Source organism: Saccopteryx bilineata, chromosome 7 (genome assembly GCF_036850765.1).
Source record: "Saccopteryx bilineata isolate mSacBil1 chromosome 7, mSacBil1_pri_phased_curated, whole genome shotgun sequence".
Taxonomy (NCBI): Eukaryota; Metazoa; Chordata; class Mammalia; order Chiroptera; family Emballonuridae; genus Saccopteryx; species Saccopteryx bilineata.
The window spans coordinates 46618227-46633063 of record NC_089496.1 but is presented as its reverse complement, the minus strand read 5'-3'; the positions used below and the strand labels follow the sequence as shown (position 1 = coordinate 46633063).

General features: G+C 47.5%; 1 protein-coding gene across 2 annotated transcripts in view; it reads right to left on the bottom strand.

The window, feature by feature from the left end:
• The window catches only part of CHN2 (chimerin 2), a 235154-nt gene that overhangs the window by 22062 nt on the left and 198255 nt on the right, over positions 1-14837 (bottom strand). For both annotated transcript variants that reach the window (XM_066238512.1, XM_066238511.1), the window contains one exon: positions 5544-5621. In XM_066238512.1, coding sequence (XP_066094609.1) covers positions 5544-5621 — 78 coding nt within the window. The remainder of the gene's footprint in view (positions 1-5543; positions 5622-14837) is intronic.

Below are 14837 nucleotides of genomic sequence, written 5' to 3'. Positions count from 1 at the left end.
CACCAAACAGAAAGAGATGATATTGCAGAGATAAGGGATGTTTGACAAATCGCCCAGGAACGGCCATTTTATAAAAACAAGAGCAAGAGGAATTGTCAAGGAAAAGCTCAAGTGTTTCGCAAGGATCCCCTGACTTGACACTTTCTAAATGAGCAGGATGTTATTTGTCTCACATCTGTTGAGTCTGGAAGGCAGTTATTCCCCAGTGGTTCCATAGCAAATATGTTTTGATGGGTCAATGTAGATGCCGCCCAAGTGCACAATCAACTCAGTCCAGGTTTGAGACCGTAAGGAGCAGCAAGCGCTACTTATGATGGGAAATTTTGCTTCTTTTTATACATCAGCGTTTCTCAACCTTGGCACCATCAACGTTTCGGCTGGGTACATCCTGGGGCATTGCAGAATGTTCAGCAGCACCCTTGGCCTCTACTGCCAGATGCCCCCTCAGCTAGAACCAACACAAATGTCTGCAGATATTGTCAACTGTGACCCTAGGGACAAAATAACCCCGGTAGGGAATCACGGTGTAGACTAAAACCGTATCATCTCAGTTTGTCATTTTTATTATTTATATTCAAAACGAGAATTTTCTTCTTTTACTTTGATTTAAAATGGACTCTGGGTAAAAGGCAGCTTTTCTTAGCTGCTTTATATGCATCTAGGAGGGGGCTCGCTGTGGTGAAGGTCGCCTCAGCTACAAGCCACTGGTTCGGGGCTCAGCTCGTCTAGCCTTTGCCCAGAATTACCTGAGGAGCTGCAGAGCAGGAGGGCTGGCCCGTGGGCAGCAGCTCCGGGCCTCCAGTCTCGGCCAAGCATCTTCCCTATAATCTACTGCATTTCCCAGAAGCATGTGACTCTGGACTCATGTGAGAAACTAGGTTGAACTTGGGACTTTTCCCTCTTGAAAGATCAGATGAAATACTGACCTTGCAGCGAACCTTTTCAGATGTGAGAAAGATGGCCGAGGGGAACCACTCGGTCAGGGACAGGGACCCCAGGTCTTCCTGGGGGGCCCGCTGAGCAGAGGCCACAGGAGGGCCCGTCTCTCAGCCTCAGGGCCACTGGCTCCCAGATTTGACTATTCAGAAGCTGTTCTAGTACATTGAAGATAGGGTTTAATTTCTAAAACTTTGACTGCCACATAGCTTTTGGGGAATCATCCCATTGCATGAAGTGACATCTTCTTTGGGTAGCGAACTTCCTCACAGAAATAGGAGGGTGTCTGTTCCAAAATTAAAAAAAAAAAAATTATTGATTTTTTAGAGAGAGAGAGAGAAATAGTGAGGAACACTGATTTGTTGTTCCACCTATCCATGCACTCATTGGTTGATTCTTGTATGTGCCCCGACCAGGGATCAAACTTACAACCCTGGTGTATAAGGATGATGCTCTAACTAACTGAGCTGCCAGACCAAGGCTATACCAAATTTTTGACACTTCCCTGCTCAATCCCCCCCCCCCCCCATTGTCTATTTCAAATTTTCTCAATCTTGGCACTTTGCTATTGGGCCGGAGGACTCCTGTGGTGCAGGCTTGTCCTGGTCACTGTGGGATGGTCAGCAGCATCCTTGGCTTCTACCAAGTGCCCTTAAAGCTCAGTCGTGAGAATCAGAAGTGTCTCCAGACATTGCCAAATGTCCCCTGAGCACCAAACCACTCTGGATGAGGGCCACCCAGAAAGAAAGGGTTCACACCCTTATGCCACCTCTGTCTCCCTTGTACCTGGCAGTGCCTGGTATGTAATCAGCCCTCAATCCATATTTAAGAAGAAAATCGCATGTCTAAATAGTTTCTTCTTGGCCTGACCGGTGGTGGCACAGTGGGATAAAGCGTCAACCTGAAACACTGAGGTTGCCGGTTTGAAACCCTGGGCTTGCCTAGTCAAGGCACATATGGGAGTTGATGCTTCCTGTTCCTCCCCCTTCTCTCTCTCTCTCTCTCTCTTTCTCTCTTACTCCTCTCTCTCTAAAAAAAAAAATCGATAAATAGTTTCTTCTTACTAGAACTTTCAAATATGCCCTACTAACTAACATGTACCACCATCACTGGTGCTTTTTTTTCTCCCAACAAAACACAAAAGAACTGTTTCTTTGGACTTAAAATGCCAGAATCAGCCATTTAGTCATTTAGAATAGTCCCTTTGAATGATATGTTCTTTGGAATAGAAAAAACTCAGTGTAAAATTAATAACTGCTAAGCACTTGATGTGGGCTGGACTTGTTAATAGACGATTTACATTTGTGGGACTATTTTGGCCAAGATACTTCTTGGGGTTTGGCTGAGCAAAGAGTCGCTGTTGGGTTTGCTGTCAGAGCCTCTCGCCTTTCCACCAGGTTCTGCTGGTTTGGAAGGATATACGGTGACAGTGTCCCAATATTTACCTAGAAACATGCCAAGGAGGTGTGAGATAAACTTTGAGTCATACGTTGGCAGGCAGAAGAGGCACTCCCTCACCTATGTGAGAACCTTGTCCAAGAATTGTTTCTCCACTTGCCCGAAATCCCGGCCACGAATGAGATTCCACTGGTTAAAGGCATCATGCTTTCGGTCTCCAAAGGACCCACTTAAAACTTGACCACGAGACTCCTTAAGCTGTCCTTTTCATAAACAAGCCCTTTTGAAACTGAGCATATGCTCTCTCTGAGGAGCAATAGCTAATCTTGTTCAATCACCCAAGAAAGGGTTTATGAATAAACCTGGTCGGTTTGTTGGGAAACAGGTGATATTTCAAGTTAATGATAACGTGCAGCGTCTCAGCAGAATGCAAAGCCTGGAGGAAAGGGTGGGGGCGGGGGAGAGGAGAAGCTCAGATCTTGGATCTGGGGCTGCCAGGTCTCTGCAGAGGGGACCGATGGGGTAACTCAGCCACCAGGAGCAATGAGGCGGGAGGCAAGAGAGAAACAAGGTAAAAGGTGGAGAGTTTGCCAGAGACAAATGTCACTTTCTTCCAGATGTGCTGAGGGCTGGTCCAAGCTCCAGAACGACACAGAACTGATGGTACACTGTAAAATACGGAACCAAAAGAATAGAGCTGCTTCTTTATAACCAGAGAGAGACCAAGACTGACTTGTGCTGCAGAATGCCTAGGCTTCCAGATATTAATATGGATAAGAACTCGGCTCAGAGTAGCTTCGTGATCTACTTCAAGCGGAACCCAGTGGGAAGAGTTAGACATTGATGTGAGCCTTTAAGGGGATTCTCCCAAACAGGGAGGAAAGGATTATAGCTAGTGTCTCTAAGCTGTCTACCCCGGAGGGTTTCTTTCTTTCTATAACCAGGGGACTGTCCACCCCCAGGCATCCTGGAGCCCCATAAGAATTTTCCTTCTTCAGTTTCATTCAGTGTCGTGTTCCTAAAAACCCTGGTCTTAGATGGTTCCTCCAAAGACAATGGTGTGTGTGTGTGTGTGTGTGTGTGTGTGTGTGTGAGAGAGAGAGAGAGAGAGAGAGAGAAGAAAGGCTGAATGAGAGAGGGAAGGGCAAGGAGTAACAGAGAACTAACCCCCTCTGGCTCCAGCCACTTATTCTTAAGGACGGTGGCACCAGCAGTACCATTGAAAGCCACAATCAGCGGACACAGCTACTCAAGGGCCTGCTACGTCTCAAAGACATCCATTTAAAACACGGAAGAGAAAGGCTCCTGTCTGGCTGGAGTGTCCTCTCTCAAGACCGCCCTGGCCCCTGCTTTTCCTCCTTTCATTGGCTCGAAGTGAGAAGGGGTCACAGGGAACAGACACTGACTTTTCAAGCAAACATTTAAACTGCCATTTGTGTTTTTTTAGTGATGAGCCATTAATATAGATCGTGTTGGCAACAGGACTATTTAAGAAAATCAGACTCAAGTACTTTTTTGTTTCAAATGTCATTTTCCATTCACAGATTGAAGACTAAAACACCGAAATTAGTTTTGAAAGTATCAATCATGTTTTTTACACAAGCTAAGGCACAATGTATATATATAAATACATAGAGAGAGAGAGAGAGAGAGAGAGAGGGAGAGAGAAATTGTTCCATGCAAACACATACCACATAAGGTATAATCCTAACTGTACCACAAAGCCAGAAGAATTGGAATTTTCAAAAGGAAGAAAAAGAATTTGCAAGTTCAAGAAGACCCATCCTACCACCCATGATAGTGTGTCACCGAGATGCAAAGAAAGGATCAGGATTTCTGCCCAAAGGGAGAAAAACACATTGAGGTAAAAACACTAAAGAAGGTCAAGATAGAAAACAAGAAAAAGAAAAATAAACATACAGGCTTCTTATGACCCAAATTAGACCTGCCACTATTCGGTGGTGGGAGAAATGTCAAGAGCTCTATAAAAATACTGCGATTCTTCACCCTCACCTAAATATGGACGGCTGAACTATCCCATTCCTCCGTTCAATTATAGCATGCAAATGCCAGAGCGGCTTGCTTTCTAAAAACGGAAGCACGGCAAAAGGACCAAACTAACACGAATGTGTATTTCATAGACGCACATTTGTCCTGAGGAGGGATCAGAAAGCAACAGAATAAAAGAGGTTTCCTTGGCCAGCTCTGACAAAGAGCTGCTCTGGTCCCAATAGTCATTTGGGCTTCTGGCCTTACAGGAAAGAAGAGTTTTTTTAAAAAGAAGGCAATGCATAATTTGTCTTTCCTGCCTCTTCTTTTCATCCTGGATTCTCCACGCTTTCCAACTTCCGAGTCGTCAGCCCACTGGCTGGGGTGTAACTTCTAACTGCATCCTCAGTGCAGAGCAATTCCAGCCCACCCCCACCCCCACCCCACCCCCCTCCCGGAGCCCTGCTTGGAAAACACACTGAGGGGAATGGAAATAAAGAAGCCGTCATTTTCTGAGGGCAGGCCGTGTCTACCAGGGCTCGCCTGAAATGAATGTAGCAGTATTCCCAGTTTACAAACACACGTGGGAAGAACCCACGTCGATTCCCGCCCACTCGCCCTATCTGTTTGTTTGGTCTGGCGAGCAGGATCAAGGCTGCGACCCGAGGGAGCCCCGCAAGGCGGCCGGGGTGCCCCTGGCACCCAGAGCACAGACAGAAGCGACGGGACGGCATGGCCTGTCATCACTTGCTGTCACAGCTGTCCGCACAGAAACCAAGGGAGCTAGCGTCCTTGAAAACAAAAGGCCCAACACAGAGCGTGAACCGGGCAACTGTTCTCACTTTCTGGGAGATGGCAGTACCCCCACTGCCACCTGGTGTGGAAAGTACTGCTCGGTGACACCAGAAGGTCGCTAAATGCCACAGATGGGGCATGCTGTTTTTCCTTTCACTGAACAAGCGGATCTGAAGCGGGGAAAAAGGCCGAATTCTCCAGGACTAAGTGAATACACCTATTGGTGTGTCTAGGCACCAGTCGCAAGCAAACGGCTTTCTGAGGTCTCCAGTGTGACCCGGTCCAAAGCAAGTAGCTAACTGTGGGCGGGAAGGGAGCCGCCGTCTCAGTACTCTATATCCAAGTACAGGCCGTGCAGAAGGCGTAGACCGTACTCATCCGCCTGCCCTTTGGGAACAGCAGAGGGAACGCAGAGGTTCGCTTACCTTAAAGTTGTGTGTCTTCTCATAGTTGAAGTGGTTGTCGTTGTGCGTGAGGGCGGCCCTCCTGACCAGGGAGGAGATCTGTGGACAGGCAAAGAGTTTGAGAGGGGGCCAGAGAAAGCCGCCGGTGACTCCCACCTTCACCCCCAAGGCCACGGCCAGCAGCTCCTGGCGTTTCCTGCCCTGCTTGGGCTTCCGGACCACAGCGCACTTTTTCTCATTTTCCAGCCACAGTTCCTCGGAGAACATAGCGTCCGGACTCCAGAGCCTTTCCGCGTCCCCTGAGGAGCCGGGGACGCTGGGGGCTGTCCGGTTCCGACCGGTTCGGGCACTGCAGCTACCCTTAGGCAGCAGACTGGAGGCAGCGTCCCTCCTGTCTGCAGTGGCCTGGGGCATGTGACCTGGAAGGGCCGGTCTGGGTGATGGAGGGGGCTCTGTCTCTGAATAAGGACAGGCCTGTGTGGTGCTATTTCCTAAGGCCGGCGTGTGCCTGGAACAATAGCACACATTCATGTGCACAGCCACCCAGATGCTGTGGCCAGTCAGCCAGCCACCGAGGAGTCAATGCGGGACGCAGGGGCGGGCAGCTCCACCAGCACTGCGGGACCTCTGCTGCTCACTGGCACGTGTCGCACACGCACATACAGACACGCACGCACACACACACACACACACACCCCTCTGATGTTCAAAGCCTGAGGCTGCATCCAATTATTTTGGGACTCCAAACCCCATCCCGGGATGTACTCCAGCAGATTAAACCTTTAAACCCTAACGATTATCTAACCTTATAGGGATCAAGCTGGAGTCTCTTTAAAAAAAAAAAAAAATCTGCCCCAGCACTTGAAAGTTCAATTTTTATTCATATGCATGCACTAAATTAGAACAGTCTGAGCAGCGAACGGGGCACGGAAGAAGGGTGTAGTATTTCAGCTCCGAGTTCTACAGACAAAACAAGAGGTAGGGTGTCCAGCTCCAGGGGAACCCCCAGCCTCTCTTCTCCCCGACAACTCCCGACAGCCCCCCACAACCCACACAGACAGCGTTCCTTAACCCAAACCAAATCATCACAGTTGCTTTTCTTTCAAATAAAACATCTTCAGTGTTCATTCTGTGCGTGCACAAGCCTAAAGCCTTCCTTGCTCTTCAAAGAGCCCCATCTGATTGATGGTCTCTCCTGGGACCCTAGTTTGGGTCCCAGATTCCTTCATTGATGGAAGCGAGGGAATCATTAGGTGCTGGGAAGAACTGATCTGTTGTGTGGCAAAGTTTAAGGTAGTGAATGCCCAGACAGTCAAGTCAATGTCCTTACAACTAGAAAGTAAGAACTTGAGTAGATGGCTGGACCACTGCATGGATGGGTGGTCCATGAATAGCATCCCATCCTCTTCTGAAATATGGCTCCATATTCCAGCCCCTCCACGCAGTGTTGTGGAGAGTTCAAAAGATCGATCATTGCCTTGTGTAATTTCTATTCCTGGCAGTCACTCTCACCCCAGCTAGGTTCAGAAGGGTATTCTCCCATTCCATCCTCTTGTTACCTTCAGTTTCATCCTCTTGTTCCCAGCCATTCTTTTCTTTTGAACTATTGAGCTCAATGGCTTACATTGTGCCAGACAATATTTAGACTGTGTTGTGTGCACTTCTTGAATTTCAGCTCATGGGTATGTGAGGAACAAGACTTTTCTTCCCATTTTTCAGATAAAGATATTGAAGCACACCGAGAGGTGAAGCCATTTGCTCGAGGACATGTAGCCGGTTTAAGGGGCTGAGTCAGGACTAGAACCCAGAACACGTGTGTCCAGCACCCAGGCTCCTGAACACCACCAAGTCCTGGTGCCTCAGTAGGCCAGTGTTGCCACATCCACCATCTTGTCCTGCCAAGTTCTTTATCTGATGTACTAGCCACGTTGTCCCCTCCTCACCGTGCTTGCCCCACAATGACTCTGCCCCTTCATATCTCTCCAGGACCCCTACACACACCTGCACAACGGTCTTCCCAGTCTAGTCACCGCCCCACGTGCTCAGAAAATGTCAGCGACTCTCCATGACTTACCAGGTCCTGGATTGCCCCAATCCATCGGCTCATCCATTTCCCCAGGCGCCCCGCCCCTCCATGAACCCTGCGAAGCCTCTTCTCTGACAGACTCAGCCTCGCACCTCAGCAGCTTGCTGTGTCCGGTAGCATGTTCCAGCATAATTTCAACCTGTCTACATTTTCACCAACATTCACACCCTAATTAAAATGCCCTCATCTCCAAAAAGACTTCCCCTAACTCCCCACGGGCGGCAAACTCTCTCCTCTGAAGTCCCGTAGCATTTCCCCATGTTTTTCTTATTGTCCGTATCACTTTCTAGCCCACATGAGAGTGATTTATAACAGGGCTGCTCCCCCTGCCTTCTTGAAGACTCACTGTGACAGGCCCTATGTCTGATTCACTTCTGTTTCGCCTACAAGAGTCTCTAATAAAGTCCCTTGCCATGGTAGGTGCTGGAGAGTACTGTGCCATAGAGCAGTGGTCCCCAACCTTTTTTGGGCCACGGACCGGTTTAATGTCAGAAAATATTTTCACGGACCGGCCTTTAGGGTGGGACGAATAAATGCAGAAAATAAGATTACGCGACCGGCGTAAAAACTGTGGTATTTTAAAATATAATTGTCGAACTTACGAGACAAGCATCAAGAATGAGTCTTAGATGGATGTAACAGAGGGAATCTGGTCATTTTTAAAAAATAAAACATCGTTTCAGACTTAAATATAAATAAAACGGAAATAATGTAAGTTATTTATTCTTTCTCTGCGGACTGGTACCGGTCTGCGGCCCAGGGGTTGGGGACCACTGCCACAGAGGAAGCCAGAGTTGTGAAGAAAGGTGTGGAAAGGGGTGGGATCTCTTGGTCTATCCTATGATCACCCGTCACCTGTTTTAGCTTCCAAGGACCTGGAGCTCAGGGGTCTGTCCTTCTGATGGGTTCCACCAGACTCCTCAGCCCCCCTTCCCATTGCCCCATCCTACAGGACATCTGCCACTCACAGGGACTGAGGGAAGGCATGGCATACCTCGGAAAGGCTTCTAATCCTTAGCCTAAAGGCAAAAATGACACAGAGGAGGAGGAATAAGGGTCTCTTATTCCCAAAGCTTCACTGTTAGCAAATCAAGACACCTTTTGACGTTGAACCACTCCGTGTAAGAACAGATTCCGTGGTGTGAACTAGGCTAATTATATAGTTTCGTGGTTTTTAGAATCTTATAACATAGTTCTTTAAATGGAAAGTGGGCCAAAGGGTCTCCTTTTCTTTTTGGTATATGGGTGGTTGAATACAAGGAGCTTTGATAGTTTGTCAGTGCCTTTATTGTAATAAGTAATTTTTAAAATTTCTGTTGGTGACAGTGACTTCTTTTTCAGATATCTGCTCAATAGAATTGGCTCAAACACGAGACACATTCAGACTCGTGAAAGGACCACACACTGTTCACTTAAGATGCCTCTTTTGGGTAAACCAGGAGTGTTGCATTGAGGGAACATTAGTGTGAGTCGTGCGGCTGACCCTAGATCACCCTCTTATCAAAGGGAAAATGGGGACAAATGTCTCTTGGTGGAAACTTCCCTCTTCGATAACTGCAGCACACAGGGTTCTCCTTCAGCCAGCCTTCTCAAGGACAGTGCTTTGGCTTCTTCTATGTCCCCCACAATAACTAAGGCATCTTTTTATGTATATGGACATTTCGTACATTTTTTTGCTGACAGTTGTTTTTCTAACAGAATTGTCTATCTGACCTATTTTTTTTTTAAATCTATACCTTCATTAGATGAAGCACATTTCCCTACCTGCTCTGTTTAAATCAGGGATTCTCAGTATCGGAACTATTGACATTTGGGGCCAGATAATTATTTGCTGTGGAAGGCTGTGCGCTGTAGGATGCACAGCGGTATCCCTTGACCGTGCTCACCAGATGCCAGTAAAGCCCCCCCGACTATGGTGACCCAAAGTCTCCCCGGACATTGCCAAATCCCCCTTCTGAGGCAAACTTGCCCGCAGCGGAGCATACTGGGGTTAGGTGGATGGCACATGTGCTTATAGCATGCTTCCTGGGTGCAAGGTATTGTATGAAGCACTTGACATATTTTGACTCATTTAAGATTTATAATCCTATGAGGTAGGTACTGTTATAATTCTCCGTACTTTATAGATGAGGAAATGGGAACTAGGGGTTTAAGTGACATGCCCAAGTTCACAGAGCTAGTACGTGGTAGGACTGGCATTAGCACCCAGACACAATTAACCAGGTCTATGCTCTCTGCCTCCCCCAAGAACAAGTTTCTTTAATTTTTTTTTTTTTACTGTGATAAAATAAACATAACATAACATCCACCATTTTGACCATTTTAAAGTGTACAATTCAGTGGCACTAGATATATTTACAATGCTCTGCTATCATTACCAAGATCTAGTTCTAGAACATTCCCACCACCCAAAATGAAACCCGATACTCACGATGGTGTCACACACCGTTTGCCTCTCCCTCTAGCCCCTGGCGACCTCCAATCGGATTTTTATCTCTGGCTTTGCCTATTCAGAATAAGTCAAACTAAATGGAATCATACAACATATGGCCTTCTGTGTCGGACTTCCTTCCCTTAGCATGTTTTCAAGGCTCATCCATGCTGTGGAATGTATCAGTGTCTCACAGCATGTCACTGCTGGATGACGGTCCCCTGTATGGATAGAACACATTCTGCCCACCATTCACCAGTTGATGGGCATTCAGATTGTTTTCACCTTTGGCCTGTGCAAGTAGTACTGCTAAGAACATTCTTGAACAAGTTTTTGTTTGAACACCTGTTCTCTGTTCTTTGGGGTGTACACTAAATCTATGCTTTTAACAATATTCTAAACTGCCTCTCATCCAAACAGTGTTCACATTAAAAAATATCCAGGGGTTAGATGTCAGAATCATTCTCTTCCCCACTGTCAACCGGTTCCCGACTCACAGGGCTGGTGTTCCCTGGTCTGGCTTTTAAGGAGGAGACTTTTGTTCACCTTGGGGCCTCTTCCAAAGCTGGCACTACTGAAGCTACTTTTGGAAGTGAGTTATAAATAAATGGTGACATAAACTCACCACTTCCCTTGTCCTTATTTACAAACAAGTTTTGGGATTCTATTTTCTATGGCCTCTCACTGCTCTTCTTCTGATTCGGATCCTGAATCCAAGAAGGAATCAGGCAACAGGAAGGCAGTACAAGGAAGGTGGTCAGCTGAAGACAAGGAGGCAAGAGCGGGCCAGCGGGCTGGGTGACATGGGACACCAAAGCCTGATGGGGCGACCGCACGCATGTGAGGTGCCCCGGAGAGAGAGAGACAGTGGGAGAAAGAGGAATACCTTCCTTCTGTGCTGACATTAGCAAGCTAGCATCACAAGCCAAGAGGGGGCCTCAGAAGTTCATCTAACCAACGGCCCCTTCTCCACCTGGCTCAGGCAGGCCCACCCCTTCAGATCATGACACTCGGCCTTATTAGCACCAATTTCCAGAAAGCCGATGGACCATCAATCTGCAGTTGGTCTGCAGACTTCAAGTCAATTCCAGTTCTGCGTTTTTATGGAGGACTCACTGAAAATGTCATCATTCATCCCTAGATGTGTCTCCCCACTGTTACTACCCCAGTCCCTGAGCTCCTGCGGCCCCTCTCACTTCTCTGTCTCTTGAATCTGAGATCCCCTTAGGTGCTGAAAGCCCAAGCAAGGCCTCTGGCTACAAACCCTGCCTGCAGCTGCGGGCATTTGCCGGGGTATGGAATGAGAGTCAACATTACAGGTGCTGGCGAGGGGGTCACGCGGGGAGCTCTCTAGTATACTGCTGGCGTTTGTATGAAGAGGCTCCTGTCTGGGAAAAGAAGTTGGCAATGCGTCAAATGCCTCTTGTGAATGATCCAATGATTCTATTTCTAGGATTTCCTTAAGAAGGTCTTCAGACAAAGTTAGATGGATAGATAGATAGTAGACAGATAGATAGATATTCATCATACCAATAACAAGAAATGAGAAAAGGCGTAAGCATCCAAGATAAGAAACATGCCAAATAAATGATGGTATAAACATATAATGGAATGTTATGGAGACACTAACAAAAATGAATAAAGTCACTTTTAATGATGAAGGGATATGCCTCTGATATAATGTTAGGTGAGAAGTAGGTTCCTTAACTATCTGTAGTGTGATTCTCAGTTTTATAAGTAGATGTATGCAGAGAATATCAGGAAAAACAAAAACAAAAATAGCAGAACAGAATATCTCTGACACACCAAACTGTTGGAAATAAGCCATCAGTTGTTGTTTCTGGGTGGAGAAATTTTAACTGACATTTATTTTCTTCTTTCTTTTCTGTATTTTCTGAGCTTCCCACATTATAAAACCTTTGTTAGATTTAGTGTGTACAAATGATTCTTAACATCATAGGTAACCTTTGAACAGGTCTAACTCCACCTGCTCTTTTTACAGGTGAAGAGACCGGGGGGTCAGAGAAGTTCAATGATTTGCACCTGTCCCCAACTCCCCAGCATAGGGATACTTTCAACTAGATCTAGAACCAGATTCAGACTCCAGGTTCTCTTGTCTGCAACCCTCTAAAACTAGTCTTCGCATGCTTGGGCCAGCCTCAGGACCCCCAGGATAAAACACAGACGGCTGGACCACAGTGCCAGGGCCTCTGGCTCAGTCAGTGTGAGATCGAGCCCAAGAATCTGGATGCTGACACGTTTTAGGTGACACTGATGTTGCTGGTTCAGGAACTGCACTTTGAGGGCCCCTGTTTTGTGCTTTTCGCTAAACCTGTGCGTCTCAACCGTGGGAACCTTAGAATCACCCGGGAAACAAACAAACAAGCAAATAAACAAACACGCAAACACGCGCCATGCTCAAAGCACCATCCACCGCAGACCAGTTAAATTCAAATTTCTGGAGATGGGCCTCGGACTTTAAACCCATCCTGCAGGGATTCTGCTGTGCTCCCAGCACCAGGAGCCCCAACACTAAGCTCCAGGGCTTCAATTCTGGGGGGATTGTTAGAGAACATGGAAGTGTGAACGTGGTCAATGCTATTGAATACCCTGGAAGCCCAAACAAAGGGATCAATATCCTTTCAAACACAAAATGTGATCACGCTTCTATTCATGCCCACCACACCGCCTCTTCCCATCGGGCCAATGAAAACTGAAGTCTTCAGCTGGGTCTTCAGCTGAAGGCAAAAATCCACACCATGTCCCACAGGGGCCCGTGTGGTCCGGCCTTTGTCACCTTTCCAGCCTCATCTCCCATCCCTTCCTTCTTGTCATCTTGAGAATGTATAACCATAACCTAGCAGGACGATCTTCAAATTACTGTCTTATGAGCCTCACTAGACTGCCAGAGTTATGAGATCGGACACTGTGTGTCAGAATTAAGAGCCCAGTGTCTCACCTTACACCCGGCACAAAGCAGGTGTTTATTAGATTTCTCTGAATGAATGACTGTCCATCGCTATAAAAAACCTTGAGGTCAAAGAACCACTATAGAGCTTATCATCATCACTAGCTATTACCTAATCAATGGACTCTTGTGAGTCTCTGATATAAAACCCAGGCGCCATGGCTTTTGGGGGCTCCCTTGACCGAGTGATCACATTTCTGGTATCACAAGAGGAGGGCATTGGAAACAAGGGGACCCTGACCCAGGTGCAGGCCTTTAAGAACACGGCCAGGTCTGAGATTAGAATAATATTAAAAGTAGCATTTCATATTTGTAGAGTATAAGATATATCCTTTATGGTTACAGAGCAGGAAGCTGGGTCCTACCAGACTCACCGTCTGGTTGTCTTTCCATGAAAATCTTTGGCCCCCACTTGTAGCAAAGGCAGTGTCGGCCACTAAGCCACTGACACAAGGACTCATCCCCCCCCCCCCCTTCCTAGGGGACAGTTTACAAACTTTTTAAATGGGACCCTCCTTACAGTTCTTCTATTGACTCTATCTCCAGTGACTAGCATGAGACCAAGTTTAGCTTGGCACTCAGGAAAGTTTTGCTGCACAAAAAATAAACATACCCAGTTTATAGCAACCTTTCTATTTTCCTTGCCTTCCACCAAATGCCTTCTAATTTTAAAAACAGTCAGTGTGGTCATGTTTCTCTCCCTTTGTCCCTCGCGGCGCATCCCACACACACGTCTGGGGTTCTGGGGTTGTGACGACTCTGGGCTGCATGTTATTTCCCCAAAGCCACAGAACATTAAATCCTGCGCGGAGACAGAGAAGGCTGCAGGCGTTCATTCAGCTCGGAACAGTGGGGAAAACCTGTTTTTCACTTTAATTTTCACTCTCTGTGGGTCACCCTTCAATACTTTGTATTTTTCTGAAGCTGGAAACGGGGAGAGACAGTCAGACAGACTCCCGCATGCGCCTGACCGGGATCCACCCGGCACGCCCACCAGGGGGCGATGCTCTGCCCACCAGGGGGCGATGCTCTGCCCCTCCGGGGCATCGCTCTATTGCTACCAGAGCCACTCTATTGCCTGGGGCAGAGGCCAAGGAGCCATCCCCAGCGCCCGGGCCATCTTTGCTCCAATGGAGCCTCGGCTGTGGGAGGGGAAGAGAGAGACAGAGAGGAAGGAGAGGGGGAGGGGTGGAGAAGCAGATGGGCGCTTCTCCTGTGTGCCCTGGCCGGGAATCGAACCCAGGACCTCTCGCACGCCAGGCCGACGCTCTACCACTGAGCCAACCGGCCAGGGCCCCCTTCAATACTTTGAATAGCTGGATATGGGTACCGAGTGCAGGCTTACTACTCGTTTCAGTACACATCTGGAGAGGGGGCAGGGAGATTGACACTACGTTCTTGTTGTGGTAGCGTAGACCTGGCCCTCTCTCTTCCTGTGGGCGAGTGAAAAATCTATAAAGAGCAAGTGAAATAAGTCCAAACTTCTGACTGATAATCAAGGGGATAGTTTTCTTATCAACTCCACTAAGCTCAGCCTGTTTGCTGCTACGTATTCTGAACACTTCCTTATACTGCCAGATAACTTCTCCCGGCTCCTCCTCTTAGAGATGGCTTCGTTAGTGTCTGCTGTAGTCTCTGCTTGTGGGTTGGAGTCCGGAAAGAAGAGGAAGACAGCAAAGAGATATGACCGAACTGCAAACTCATTCCCAGGACTGTTGAAATAAGAGAGACCAGGGTAGAACCTTGCCGTCTTTCCTACCAAGGTGCTAAGTAAGGCTGAATAATCCTGGCTTGCCGTGGCGTCCCTCAAAGCATCAGGTATCAAACTCC